The sequence below is a fragment of the Macrobrachium rosenbergii genome, chromosome 21, assembly GCF_040412425.1.
Source record: "Macrobrachium rosenbergii isolate ZJJX-2024 chromosome 21, ASM4041242v1, whole genome shotgun sequence".
Classification (NCBI taxonomy): domain Eukaryota; kingdom Metazoa; phylum Arthropoda; class Malacostraca; order Decapoda; family Palaemonidae; genus Macrobrachium; species Macrobrachium rosenbergii.
The window spans coordinates 55,588,271-55,604,272 of record NC_089761.1 but is presented as its reverse complement, the minus strand read 5'-3'; the positions used below and the strand labels follow the sequence as shown (position 1 = coordinate 55,604,272).

General features: G+C 38.8%; 1 protein-coding gene across 1 annotated transcript in view; it reads left to right on the top strand.

The window, feature by feature from the left end:
* The window catches only part of LOC136849494 (uncharacterized), a 209,336-nt gene that overhangs the window by 67,929 nt on the left and 125,405 nt on the right, over window positions 1-16,002 (top strand). The window contains exon 3 of the mRNA XM_067122840.1: window positions 9,724-9,827. Coding sequence (XP_066978941.1) covers window positions 9,724-9,827 — 104 coding nt within the window. The remainder of the gene's footprint in view (window positions 1-9,723; window positions 9,828-16,002) is intronic.

Below are 16,002 nucleotides of genomic sequence, written 5' to 3'. Positions count from 1 at the left end.
AGCCTATGTCAAAGCAATAAAAAAAATTGTAACGTGACCAATGATGGCTTTGTGAGCTTTCTTTAAAGTTGAATGGGAAACAGACAATAAAATTCCTTTTCTTGATGTTTTAATAATTAGAGACACGACAGAATACAAATTTACTGTATACAGAAAACTAGCATTTTCGCTTTCTTACGTTCACTGTTTTAGTTATCGTGATGTTTCTATCAAGATTGCTGCAGCCAGCAAATTATTCTTAAGAGCCTTACGGATTTACTCCCCGAATTTCATGGAAAAGGAAATTAAACTAATCCATAAGCAGGTGTCATCTTTTATAAGAGAAACCCCTCGGCCATCAATTTTATTTCAAACTTTCTAAGGGAACAAGTACTTCTTCTTCTTCATGTTCTGTTTTTTGCATTTCTTCCTGTTCCATTAAATCCTCATTCATCAGCTCCTCTGAATGACTCTCAAACAGCTCTTCAAAGTCCTTTTCCCCTAAGTCAAGCTGTAACTTTTTACTCATGTCAACGAGACTGTTAAGGATTCCCCAGCCGCCTCCTCTTGATTAACGTTCGGAAGTCTTTTACAAACTGTGGGCATAAGGCCTTCCATGCTCCATTCATGTTTATATTACTCATTTCACACCACGCAGCATCATTATTCTTTATACATTTGTAAATGTTGTAACCCTTCCAGAAGTCATGTACCTCCTTTAATGCTTGCCTTTATGTATGGCAAGTGTAATATTTCTTGAAATTTGCTATTGTGCCCTGATCCATTGGCTGAATGAGTGAAGTTGTGTTAGGGGATAAATGAACAGTTTTAACATCCAGATGGAAATCATCTAAGTGCGGTGGGTGACCAGGGCCATTTGAAAGGAATCCCAGTCTCACGGCAGTACAGCTTGACTTTGAGAGCAAAATGATGAAAAAACCAGTCTTCAAATATAGCAAGAGTAACCCAGGCTTTGCTACTGGACATCCAGATTACAGATAGAGAACTTTTTGTGATATTTTTCAGTGCCCATGGATTTGCTGCATGATACACGAGGAGAGATTTTAGCTTCAAGTCTCCTGATTCGTTGCCACCCAGCATCATCATCTCTTCACAGCTGATGTACATCTTTTCTGGCTTTGAAAAGGCTGTCTTGTCAATATTAAAAATTTGCTGAGGGGTATAACCTTCCTTATCAATTATTTCCATGAATAGCTCGGGAAATTTTTCATCTACAGTACTTCTTTGTCGGCACTCGCTGACTCACAGCTAATGAACATGTAATGCAAGTTAGCGCATTTTTTTAAATGATGAAACCATCCATGACTTGCAGGAAATGTTACATCTTCAGTGCTTTTGCCAGCCTTTGCCTTCAAGTCATCAAAAATGCTCTTAATCTTTTCCTGAATGAGCATGAGGCTAAGTGGTACACTTCTTTGTCTCTGGTGTTCCATCCAGATACCCAAAAGTTTTCCCATTTCCTCTATACCACCCTCCCCCTTTTCTTACTTATAATTGTTGAATGCATTGGCAGAGCATTTTTCTTTTTTCCTAAAAATTTTGCAGATAGTCAAGCGATTCATATTATAATGGTGTGCCGCCTCAATAATTTTTTCACCACTTTCTAGTTTCTTTATTATTGCCACTTTAGTTTCCATTGAGATAGCTTGCCACATTTTACCACTACCACTATCATCATTTGCTTTACGCTTGCCATAGGCTTGGGAGTCTGGGAGAGCGCACTCACGCACTGGCATATTTGCGTCAGCTATGATGCTGTTCGGTAAGGGTAACGGCAGAAAATGTAAATAAGCCGAGGCGCACAATACAAAATTTGAACTTAAGGGTGGCTCCTGGAGTGCTCCAAACAAGATATAATTATATCAGCACCAGTTTCTGCTTATCGGTGCTGATAATTGGGTATTGGTACTGATACATACCTAACTGGTGCCGATCTCCAGTTATCGGTGCTGATAAGCCCCAAAAAATTCTGATTTTTGGTTATTGGCAATTTTCGCTTATCATCACGCCATCAGAACAGAACCCCTGCCGATAACTGGGGACTGCCTGTATATACATACATGCATACATACATATACAGTGTTACGCCACTTTTCCATGCGTCACTTTTCCTCGCTTCATTTTGTTGCGGATTTTTGTAGAACGTGTCTTTCACTTTTCTGTGGGAACTTTCACCAATTCGTGGATTTTTTCTGTGGACTGTATCTCTAAAATTATCACTAATTCGCTTTTTATTTCCTTAGAGCAATATTTATTCACTAATTACTGTCTTTTTTCATATTTGTTCGTGACTAAATACTGATTTTTATGATAAAAGTAATTTACAGTTTACTTATTATGATATACAGTGTATTTGTTCAGCTCATTCCAGGCTGGCCCCAGACTGAGCATAACAGGTGTACGGTTCAATTCTTTCTCTCGCTCTCTCTTTTTAAGGGGAATGTGAGATGTATTTTTAGTGATATTACAGGTTGACCATCACTAATCCGGCAATCAGTAGTCCGGAACAATCAGTAATCCGGCACAAATTTCGGCTAGAGTAATTTCTAATGTTTCTGCACTAATTTTCAAATTTCCCGGTCGCCCGCTACTTCGCCGCCGCCGCTTCGATTTGGTGGTGCTGTGTGCTGCATCGACAAGCTAGAGGTGTTTGTAAACGCAGGCATGCTTTTGCTGTTCCATTTTTTACATTTATTATTGTCTTTTGGCCTACGCTATGGTATATCGTATAGGCTATATATATACGGTAGCCTAGCCTACATTATACTGAACTCTATTCACATATTAACAGTATTACAAACATCAACATAACGAATGTGCATCTTTTTCATGGATCTTTTGAAAAGTTATGCTTTACTACATTGTATTCAATTGCGTATATTCTCATATTGCTTTTGTATTATAAATTGCGATCAACGTTTTGGTTTGGGAATCGATAACTCGGTGTTTATTTCGCCGCATTTAACTCGGTTCAGGGCGCTTTTCTTGGGACAAGATATTTTTCGTTATACGAAGTGTTTTTAAGTCAAAATATAACTTAAATATGTCTCGTTGTGAAATTAATTTAGCTATTTTTTTCGTTAATATATGACGTTCGTGGGAATCGCGGCTGGCCATTTTGGGGGCGATTGTTTTGTGTAAAAAAAAAATCAAGATTCCATTCGCTTTTTTCTCTTGATTTCATCATAATACAAGCTTTACGTATTTATCTTTTATCAGTGTCAAAACAGCAGTAATTTGTATTCTTTCATGCCCAGTAGTTTTGATTAAAATACATTCTCTCCAATTTTATTTACGGTCGAGTTTCATCCATGTTGCCGATGCATAATAATTTATAGTCATTAGCAGCTTGAACATTGTTTTCTCAGCTTCAGCTACAGCTTGCAGCTTAAAGTTACTGTAGCAGTATATTTCCTTGCCGATCTTTTCTCCAAAGCGAATAAGGGTATAGTGTAAAAAATATATCAGTCCTATTGTACAGTACTTAACGTCATTTGTAACTAACTACTGTAATTGTTTAACCATACAGTGGTTGAAATACAAGCAAAACAGTTGTTATCCAGTACGATTATTAGCAAAACAACAGTTTCCCGTTCGGTTGTTTATGACTGTACGCATTTACGCAACAGTATAACGTTACTAACAATACTTTTATCATTCTCTTTTAGAGGAATTTATTTCTGGTGATAGAAATTCATTTCTCGCTATTATCTGGTTCGGATTCCACAATAAGCTGTAGGTCCCGTTGCTAAGTAACCAATTGGTTCTTAGCCACGTAAAATAAGTCTAATCCTTCGGGCCAGCCCTATGAGAGCTGAAAGTCAGCTCAGTGGTCTGGTTAAACTACTTTAATAATAATAATATAGTAATATCATTAAAAATACATTACAGTATAGTAATATCATTAAAAATACATTTTACATTATCCTTAAAAAGAGAGAGAGAGAGAGAGAGAGAGAGAGAGAGAGAGAGAGAGAGAGAGAGAGAGAGAGAGAATCAAATCGAATCGAATCGCACACCCATTACGCTCAGTCTGCCGTCCAACCTGGAATGAGCTTAATAGATATATTACTACAATATGAGTACAGTGTAAATTATTTTCATCATCAAAATCTTTATTTAGGCATGAACACAATATGAAAAATGCAGTAATTAGTGAATAAACAGTGTTGCTCTACGGAAAATAGTAAATTAGTGATAATTTTAATTGTTTTTATCATTATATAAAGAAAACAGGATGACTTCATTTCTATGAGAGAAAATGGATATGCTTATGTATACGGGTAACTTGATTAGTTGTCAAATGTTCTGTAAGATGTATTTATTTAATTTGTATCAATGATTTATTTATTTTGTATTAAACGTTTTATAGATATTTTGCTGTGTTTACATTAATATTAATATTTTAAAATTATTAAATCATTGTTATAAGCATTTTAGGGGTGTATATAAATGAGAGTAACAGTTACAAAAGGGTACTAATCTAAGATGGCTTAGGTGTTTTGGGATGATGGTTTGGGGTGTATTTTTGTTTGAATTGATATTAAATTGTTTTAGTATGATAATTTAAGGTACATTTTTGTTTGAACTACTAAATTAGGCAGAGAACTTGTAAAATAGACAGATGTAAGCATTTTAGTTGAAGGGGTACAGGGTATTTGGCAGTTATAAGCAGTTATAAGGATTTTTAGAGGGGATTTTCCATTTCCGTGGTGGGTTCTGGAACCTATCCCTGAGAAAAAGTGGGGAGCACTGTGTATATATATATATATATATATATATATATATATATATATATATATATATATATATATATATATATATATATATATATATATATACACAGTATATGCAAATTTCATTGAATTCTATGGCTTTTTGATTTTTGATCAACTTCTTATTAATTTGACAGTATTTCCTGAATCTTCTACATTCTTCCAAATTCAGTTGTTGGACAAAAAAAAAACGAAGATTAACGCTCTGTTCCATTTACTATAAACAACACCACAGCTGTTCCGTCACTCGTCGTGACCTCTTCAAAGTGTATAATCTGGACATCTTGTTTGTTGTTTTAGATTTAGCTGGCCTTGTGCAAGCACGGGCTCTTGCTCCTAGAGCAGCCTGTAACTCTATGTTGATGATGAGTCTGTGAGATGGGTAGGTTGGATGAAAACTTTATCATGATGCATGAAAGTGATTTTGGTGGGTAATCTGGACATAGCATCTTGTTGTTTTGTTACAGTGTGCGGACAGATATGTATCGTTCAAATCAATAATAATACAATAAATCATTTTAATAAAATAAGTATAAAGCTTTAATTTATCTACAGTTATTAAAGTTACAATACAATAAAATTTATAATAAAAATGTAATTTACTTTGTGAAAAATACTGAAAACAAAATCACGTGTTCTGGTGGCAACAAACAAAACAGAAAAGGAAATGCAGGTATACGGATTACGGGGATAGGGGGAGTTGAAATGGTGGGGGGAAAGAGAAAGCGTGTGATTTAAAAGGTGTTGCTGCCATTGTTATGGTTGTTTCTGCTAGATGGGAGTGATCTTTCCGCTTGTAGTTGTCTGTTCAATGTAGGTTTATGTAATAAAATGCAAACAGATTCAGCTATGATTAATCTATGGCAACTATGTTCTTTGTAGATGATATGTGTAGTCTCCACTAGCTCTTGTGTCGTAGGTTTTTGGGTGTGATGGTCTATGTAGTGTTGGTGGATGGATCCATTATTTCGATGGGCCTGTAGGCATCTTTTTAGTATGGTGGAAGTTAGACCAACGTACAGTACATTTTTTTTGGAGGACTGTACATCCTCTCTGGGCAGGTAAAGTGGTAAACGACGTTTGTACTGTCTTCCTTGTCTGGGTTCGGGCTGGTATTATTTCTCATTATGAGAGAAGCTGTCAAATTCTGTTTGCAGTAAATGCATGCATGGACCTTTTCGAACGGGGCTTTAGGTGTTATTCCTCTCTTGATGATGTTGACGATCGCCTTTTTCTCTTCCTCGAATCTATCGTTGTATTCGGTCAGATGATAAATTATATTTTTATCGCCGTTACCTGGTTTTTTTTGGTGTCGTTAGTGTAGAACTGTTCTACTCTTCTTATTACTTCCTTGATCAGTTTATCTTGAAATCCATTGTTTGTCAAAGGTGTTTGACTCTTTCAGTTTTAAGATAGGTCTCGCGCCATGGGGAGCAGTGGGTTATAGCTTGCTTTATGTAGGCATCCACTACCCATCACTTATAAGTTGCTGGGCACTCCCCACGTGCATCAAGACACCGCCCCTCATTTGTTGCCTTCATGTAGATTTTGGTGTCAAAAGTTTGCCCCTTTTGTGTTATATATATAAAATCGAGCACAGAATTCATTGAGTTACTCCACTGCACAGAGCCAGAAGAAGATATCATCTCTCTCAACGTAGAGAGTTTGTTCACAAATGTGCCAGTAGATGAGACAATCAACCTGATACTCAGTCGTATACAGTATACCATACCGACCGCGAACCACTACCAGTACCAGAGAAGGCATTAAAATCAATGCTGGAAGCATGCACTAAAGAGGGCCCCTTTCCTCTCACACAAAGATGACTTATTTTGACAGTGCTACAGCATAGCAGTGGGGTCCCCACTCAGAGTCCTTTTTGTCAATCATCAAAAACCACGCATATACGCGAGGTATATTGATGATATTTTCATGACAGTGAATGATAAAAATGAAGCCACAAAATTAGCCGAAGAATTTAAGAATTCCTCCCTACATTTCACCATAGAATTCAGCAGAGAAAAAACCCCTTCCTTTCCTAGATATCCTCATATCACAATGTTTTCAGAAAGTGGCTAGTTTCTCACTTCTGGCTTTGGGCTGGCAGTGTTTCCTGAGCATGCAACTCTATTAAGTTCTTAGTGTTCTAGTTACTCTAAATGCCGTCAGTTCCAGCTAGTATTAGAGATTCTGGTTCTTTGTCAGTTCTTTGTCTTCCTATGTTTTAGGTAATGGTCTTCTAGACTTTGCTTACAACCTGGACCCCAGGAGGTCTTTAGGTAGGATGTAATTATGGTGCCTGGTACACCACCATAACTCTTTTTGGGAACCTTGATGGATTTAGTTTTTGCCTCCAAAGCAGTTTAAGTTTTTAGTAAAAGCCTCTTAAAGCAATTAAACCCTCACTTGGTAGCTTTAGGACCTGTGAATTGGTAAGAGAATCCAAAGTGTTGCAGAATGCTGGCTTTTGCATTGAAGATACTAGTCTTTTGTTCCTGACCTAGGTTGAGAGCAAAAATATCAATTTTGAGACATTTCCCTTGTCAGGGATGTTAAATGCAGACTGGACCTTATTTAAAGGCAATGAGTTCGACAATTTTATGCCATGTAATGGCAATTAAAGTGTACTCAAATAGATTAAGCCTATTTGAGATGATATTAATAATTTTATTTTCAAGGAGGAGCAAACGCTACTGTCTAAATGCACTGCCCTTTTTTCCATTATTTGGTCAAATTAACACATGTAACCTCATCCTGAGTTATTACCTTACTGGAGGTAATTATTCATTATAAAAATTTTATTGGTTGTGCTCAGCTGCTGAGATGAGTAATACCAATGGAAGGGGCTCAACATCCAGAGATTGGCTGTAGACAGTGGGCTGTGGGCATCCCCTGTTATGGACCTGTTTGAGACTAAGGGGAGTCTTCTTTTTGCCAGTTTTTTGTTCTCCACTGCAAAACCCTCTAGCTTGGACAGGAACACCAAGCTGTTCCCTGGAGGTTTAGACTGTAATATCTTTCCTACTTTTGCTAGGTTTCAGGAAGTCATCAATATATTAGGGCAACTTTGTAAGTTGCCTCTTGACGTTGATTATCCCAGGTGACCAGGCGAGGCTGGGTTTCCAGTTTCTTTCAGTGGTGGATGCAAGCAACCAAGAAATGAAAGGTTTCATCACAGTCCCACAAGCTACAGATGAATGAGTGGTATGGTCCATGGTTCTGGTGAGCTCAAGGTGGGATCTTGTAGTAATGCCATTATCAGTGCTGAGAGAGAATCTACTAATTGATTCTGCCAACATCAGTGGTCAAGGTGTAAGTCATGGTCCCACATTTAGAGTTTTTTTCCAGCACTGATACCTCTATAAACATGGTTAGGTTTCTGTTGTATATCAAGCGTGAGGAAACATCTTGGTAGCAGCCTTTAAGGCTAAAGGGTCTTGTTGGCTTTGGATATAGGCTTGTCTGAGGACAATGACATCTAGATGTTTTCCAAGGTGTTAAGGTGGAGTTTCCCAGGTCTCTGCTACGTAACTTACCTTGGAATCTGTATGCAGTTCTTCAGTTCATTATTTTGTCACCATTTGAACTGTTTAGAACAAACTCCTTTTAAAGAAGTTTCAATGGAAACTTTACAGTAGCCTTAGACACAGCTAAAGAGTGAGAGAGCCACAATCTTAGTCAGACAAGGTAGGCTTTGCTAAAGACAAGGCAATTATTTTTGCCTTATTTTGTGCTAGGTACAACAGTACCTTTACCTAGCCTGGAGTCACTAGGACATGAAGAACTTGACCCCTTGGGGGTCCAGTACTGACTTTAAGAATTGTTGGAATTCCACCACAAGGATTAGACCCAATGTAAAGGTTCTGTGTATAGTGATCTGGAAACCAGAATTCCGAAGAGCAGGAATGTAATGTCCTTTTCATTAGGTCTTTGGTTAAGGACTTTCATGCTGATTTCTATCCTTAATGGAAGCTAAGCCACTTGACATGTGAGCAATGGTTATTATAACTTTTAAATTTGGAAGGAACTTATCCTTGGATAAGATATTGAAGTCACTCAGTAGCATGATAACCTGGTATTTGCTTTGTTTATCTTCATGATGCAGAGATTAAATATGATTATTGCAGAGCATTAACTCCTCTGGTTTGTGTGGGGGATATTATATCCTGAATTGATAGGTACCCTTTTTTGGCCTACTGCTTTTTAAACCTGGTTGTGGTTTTTGGGAAGCTTAGAGGTACTCAGTGTTGAGCATTAGAAGTATGCCTTTTTGTATGTATGTACTTGTAAGTTATCCACCATTGGCTCTGCAGGGTTTTGGCACAGTAACCCTACCCCTCCTTCTGCTGAGGGGTGACACACTCCAAAGAGACCCCAGCTGTCTTCATGATGAGGATCTCGTACCTGAGTGACAATCCTCTGAAGGTGGCTATTACAAGGTGACAGTAATAGCCATTGGATTGAATTCACTGGGTAAACAAACACTTTTGTACAATACATTTTGTTACCAAGTAGCCTTTAAAGGGTTGGCTGAGTTCCACTTTGCCCACTCCTTTTTCAAATTTGGGAATCGGCTATATAATGGAGAGGTAAGGTTCTTTTAAAAAATATAAATACTTAATTTAAGATTTATTTTTTAAATACTTACCTCTCCATTATATAAATTGCCCTCCCTACCTCCCCACATTCATAGTGAACAGAAGTAGACTGACCAGCTACTAGTGCTTGTACCTATTGGTCCCCTGGTAGGGGGTGGGGGAAGTAGATGGATAGAAGACAGAAATTCATATAAAACTGAGTGTTCTTGTGTTTTGTTTCAATCTGTCAAACTGCCGCTGACGCGAAAGGAAAAGCTATATGGTGTAGAGGTAAGTATTTAAAAAATAAATCTTAAATTAAGTGTTTATATTTTATTTCATGTGATTTCATAGTTTTCTCTCTTTTTCAGGCATATCTTCATTTTTACCTTGTACCATGATTGGGAGTTTCTACTCTGGTGCAGGTGAATTGAACAATGAAAAGTTATCAGGTTTTCTAGGAACAAGTTTTCAGGTAATTGTTTTTAGTCTTTGTTTTTACACATGATATTACTGAACGGTATTGCTTGCTTTTGTATTGCACAGTTTTTATTTTGTGATTATATGAATGCAATGAAAAATGACAATATGTGAAATCAGATTAACAAACATATCTACACTGTGTACAAAATTCTGTAGCCCATGTTAAAAGTACTGTCAGCTGGGTACAGTATTAATGTTAGTTAAGTTGGCAAAAGAATTCCTGATTTCTCAGGTGATTATTCACTCACCACAATGGGATCCTGATTCATTGTACAATTGTATTGTCCAATTACCTTTAATGGTAATTGGAAAGTATTTGCATAGTTGATTTTTTCTTCATCTTTTTGCATCTTGAAGAGTCAGTAGAGTGATTTCATTTGATTAGACTCAAGTGAAAAATGATTTGTACTCTGGAGCAGGCTGTGGCCAAAGAACTTTTTAATTAGATAACAATAAGTTTGGTAGCACATCTTAAAGAATAAGAACAGTTTATGTAGGTGTGTTACCTGTTAATGAGTGCTGTGCAGGTGGAGATGGCTGAACTTCATTTCTGGCACCTCTGCCTGGTTACTGATACTGTGATTGGCCTTGATCACTGCTGCTAAAGGTTGATTTGGAACTGCATGGCTGAGAAGCAGAACAGCATTGATGCTGAGATAATGGATGACTTCTGGATGACTTGTCTGGAATGAACGAGAGCCTGAGGGCAGTTTGTTGTGGTAGAATCAGGCATTGATCAGGGAAAATTTTCTGGTCATAAAGTGACTCAGGTCTGGAACAAGACTGAACAAACAAGGATAATGAAGTTGAGCCTCCCAAGTTGATTTCAGCAGCCCAGGTGCCAGTGAAGTTGAGTTTCACTCCTCACTTGTGGATAAAATCCTTGGGGAAAAGACCTTGAAACATGAAGTCAGACACATGCTGGGAGAGGAGTCTTGCTAAAGAGAGCAATATGGAGAGGTCTTTGAAGGCCACATCCCAGTTTTCATCATCACATGTAAGCATACTTTGATGTAGTGAATGAGAAGAACAAATTCATCCTTAGTGGGAGGATAAGATGACAACACCTGTCTGCATCCTGTGCTGGAGGCAAACCTCCTGCAAGCAACAAGTTAGTGCCACTATCTACTGCCATTTCAGCATATCTAGATTTTCCCTACTGAATATTTTCTCACATTTCTGTTTCTATGGCCAGCCAATGGCCATAAAGGAAGCAGGGCATCTGTAGCAATGCGTCCATGGCAAATAAAAGCAGCTTAGCCTAAAGGCTCTGACCCAGTAGAGGGAGATGATGAGGAGCACACAGAGGGAGGTTTTAGCCTGTACTTGAACTGTGATGCTTCATACACTGTTTTGTGACAATAAAAGGCTTGGCTGCTGCAACCCAAGCTTTATTCAGCTCAAACAAGTTGACCTGCAATAAGCAAAACCTTGTAGCACTGTTGCAAAATGAATAAAACTTCTGACTAGTCCCAATATAAGGGCAGGACATTGCAACTTGTAAATATACAAAGTAGTAATATACATACTTCCTATGTACAGCTTAGTGAACAAATAAAAGAAAGGAATCTTACACATGCTGAGTGGATGATCCCACTAATCAGTGTTGTAAACAGACCTTGAGTATGACATCAAGCGATGACAAAAGGATAAAATTATGAAATGTATAAATGACAAAAGTATGAAAATCTTGATGCATATTACATCATTCTTCCCGTCTAGATGAAAGATGAAAAGACCACCACTGTGATACTGTACAAAACCATATTAATCCTACAATGAAACATTAAAACAGAATGCCAGTATTGTACAATACAGTAGTCCATTGGAACATAAAATCAGTGATTAATCAATCCCAGCCATATCAGTTTGGAGCCTTTGTACTACAGGAGGAGTTACCACCTCCCTCTCCTTGGCTTCTGGGTGACATGCTGTGTCCTCTGTCTTCAGTGGTGGTAGTAGTGGTGAGGTAGTTGACCCGACCCTCAGGACATGGGGCCAAATCGTGAATTGAAACTGTTGACTCTCATCCATCCTGATGTCTAATGTTGGTGTATGTCTAGTTCACATCTAAGGGGTCAACTTGATCCTCCAGTGGCTCATTATTACTTGTTCGGACAAATCTTCTCAACAGTACTGGTCGTGGTGTCATGGCCCAAGAAGGCAGAGAGCTCCCAGAAGATGAGACAACGTGGAAACTCAATGAAGCATTCGTGCAGTGTGATGTTTGTTAATATGGACAAGAGGGATCTTAATGGAGTGTAACACATCACTAAGAACCAGTTCATATTTCAGTGTTGGTCAGGCAGGTTGTGTGATTTGAGGGCCAACTGGATTGCTCTCCATATGATAATGTTGAGCTTTTCCACCTGACCTTTTCCAGTTGGATGATATGGGATAGTATGACTTGTTGCGATCCCCTTCTGAGAGAGATAGGCCTTGAGATCCTTAAACATGAATGATGTACCTTTATCGGAGTGAATGTAGTTAGGCATCTCACATGGGCTAAATATCTACTCGACACATTAATTGCTGTCATCATGCACATGTTGAGACATGGGAAGGCAAAGGGGAAATGTGGGTAATCATCAAAAACCATGAGTGAATAGGGGTTGAGTGATGCTGTCAGAAGAGGTCCCTTTAAGTCAATATTCAGCCTTTCCATTGGTTGTGTGGCGTTGATGAGCATTCCTTCTTGAGGCTGGTAGAAGTATGGCTTTAACTCTGCACAGACCTTACAGGATGCACAAACCTTTCTGACATCCTCAGTGGAAAATGGGAGGGTCTTTGACCCCACGAAGTGCAGCAGATGGGTCACTCTAGGATGACAAAGCCCATTGTGTAGATCAGTGAGTGTAGATTGGAGATAGTGGAACAACAGAAGGCTTATTTAAGGGTATCAGGGACCACATGTTCTTACCCTGGATGATAGTGAAGTGTATAACTGAAGGCTGCAAGTTTCATCCACCACTCTTGAATCTTGCTATGCTTGATCTTGGTGCATTTTTGGTCATCATACATGAAAACTACAGAGCATTGATCAGTGATGAGATAGAAGTGTTGTCTGGCCCCATTTACGTACAACTTATATGATGGCCATGGCTTCCTTTTTTACAGTGTGATAGTGTAGAGTTCTAGACTTGAACGCCACAGGCTTGCCATGCTGGTTTAATACTGCTAGGGTAGATGCTTCAGAGGCATCACGTTCAACTTTAGAATGTAAGTTTTCATCCACAGAATGAAGGATGGTTTTTTCAAGTTCTTGTTTGAGTAGATTAAATGTTTCCAGGGCCCCTTTATCTGGAGAAAACATTTTTTCTGTTTCTAGTGGTTGAATCTTGCTTGAGAAATCCTGCTTGAGAAATCCTGTATCCACTTGGTGTAATAGGCAAACATCCCCATTGATCTCTTCAAGGATCCCAGATTTGTAGGAGATGGAAGCTCCTATAGTGGGCAGATCTCTCAGGGTCTGGCTTGATGACACCATTTTCCACACAGTATCTATGGACATTGATGAAGCACACAGACTTAACAGTCTTAGAATCATTAAAAGTTAGGCATCTTTTACTGATGACTTAAAGAAAATGTTGTACATTCTGATCATGTTCTTCATGATTATATCCAGCAGTGGTGATGTTGTCCAGGTAAGGAAAGGCACCTTGTAGGCTTTCCTCTTTAACCAACTTGTCCTTGGCCCATTGAAATACTGCAACACTGTTTGTCACTCCAAAGGGAATCTTACAAAACTCATACTGTACAGACATCCATTGGCTTCAAAAGCTATGTACTCCTTTTCCAATTCCTTCAGTGGTACTTGGCGATAAGGACTTTTCAAATCAAAGGAAGAGAACACACCATACTTCAAGAGATCATTCACCAAGGTGTCAATTCTCAGTAATGGTTAAGCATCCAACTCTTTACAGGTATACTGATTTACTGTTAAGGAATAATCAATGCATATCCTCCTCTTATGCTGGTCCAGGGCGTCCTTCACTACTGCATCCTGTGCCCTCCATGGAGATAGGCAAGTTTCAGTTATGCCTCAGCAAGCAGACAGAGCATTTCCTCTTCAGTGAATTCCTTGTCATCTCTACTGAGCTGTCTTGATTTGGTTGCAATGGGTTTACAGTTAGGTAACAGACTTGGAAAAAGAGATGGCTCCTCCACTGCAGCTGCTGCTAGGGCACAACATGAGTCAGTAGGCTTAGTGGAAGCTTAGGTCCATCATAATGGTTTTACTCTGATGCTGTTTTTGAAAGTCCTGGCCAAGTAGTACTCCAGAGCACAGATCATTCATTGACCCAAGATGTGTGGATAGATAAGCCTGTGTATTGAGATGAAGAGTTAGGTCTACAGTGACATGACCTTGAGAGTTTGTGTGTAATAAGCACTAAAGCATTAATTACCTGATCGACACATCCTCAGTCCTCAATTATGTAACTGTTGTCACTGCAAGAATCTACAAGTTCTCTTAACTTCGATCCATTAATTGTTGTTGAGGTGGCTCTTCGATAGAGGCTCTGGGGGAAGGTGGTACCAGTGACTGCTGCAGGGGTAGACAGTCAAGAGGAGTCAAATACTGTGGCTGTTGTAGTCCTGCCTGCAGATGATTTTGGCTTGCATACTTGAGCAAAAGTACTTTTCCTGGCACAATTATTGCAGGTGGCCCTGCTTGCTGGACAATGAGCGTGATTGTGGTATGGGCCTCCTCAAAAATAACACCCTTCCTTAGTAGATAGAGCAGCTGCCAGTGTTTGTTTCTTGGAAGTAGTTACATTACAACCCAGTGATGTGTCCTTTTTGGCACTCATCAGATTGTCCCATGCTGTCAGTGGCTGGTCAGCGGTTACCAGGGGTCAAAGGGGTGTAAACACTGGCATAATCTGAGCTAAGACTAAAGAATAAGCTTGATCATGAGCTGCCTATAGATCTAGAGTCTTGTTTCTAGAAAATACTGGTGAATCATAAGTGAAGCTAGGCCATTAATAAAGGTGTCTCTAATTGGTTCCTCTCTGTACTGCTCTGCTCTAACAGCTGTGAAGTTACGGTCTTTACCTAACATGTATAGTTCTCTCAAAAACTCATCTAAAGACTCACCAGGCTTTTGCTTCCATGTTGTTAGTACAGTAAATGCTTTGGAAATATTTTATTAGGGATTTTTACATACAGCTTCTCAAGTGGAACAATGGCAGTTTCAAAAGCTGCGCATTCTTCAATATGCTCATAGACATTGGGGGTTTTGCAATTCACTATTGCCTTGAGTTTGTCTGTTGTGTTAGGCCTATCTCCACAACTTCAATAAAGTTGGAAAACATTCTATGCCAGTGCCACCACTCCTTCGCTGCTGTAGGGGAGCTGCTGATGTCCAAGTCCAGGTGGACTGGCTGCAGTAGTTTTTCTATTGCTGAGCTGAATAAATTGTTTTGACAATAAAAGGCTTGGCTGCTGCTACCCAAGCTTTATTCAGCTCAAACACGAGATGACCTGCAATAAACAAAACCTCATAGCACTATTGCAAAATAAAACTTCTGAGTAGTCCCAGTATAAGGTCAGGACATTGCAACTTGTAAATATACAAAGTAGGACAGTTCACATGATATACATACACTTCCTATGTACATATTAGTACACAAATAAAAGGAGGAAATCTTACATGCTGAGTGGATGATCCCACTGATCCTTGTTGTAAACAAACCTTGAGTATGACAGCAAGTGATGACAAAAGTATAAATTACAATTGTATAAAAATATTGATACATATTACAACACACTGCACAATATACTGTACTTAAGAATAGAATCCAAAGACTTTGTCTGGGAGACCTTAGACAGTTTTGAACCTGACACATCATCATCCAGGAGAGCAGCAACTGAAACATCATGAAGGGAATTTTAGGGGCAGTCAAAGTTTAATGTCTTTGACCCAGTAGAGTATCTCCAAGAAGGAAAGGTTGGTCCTGAGTGAACACAGACCCTCCATAGTGTCCTAGTCTGAAACCTCAAATAAAGCACTGTCTGTGGACATTTCAAATCAGGCTTATTCAGAGGTCTTAGGCCAGGTATTCACGATCAGGTTTACCTGTTAGTTCACCTGACTGTTCGACAGATGAACATCTACATGAAAAGAGTAGAACTGTCATTCAGACCATCAACTTGAGGTAATCGTT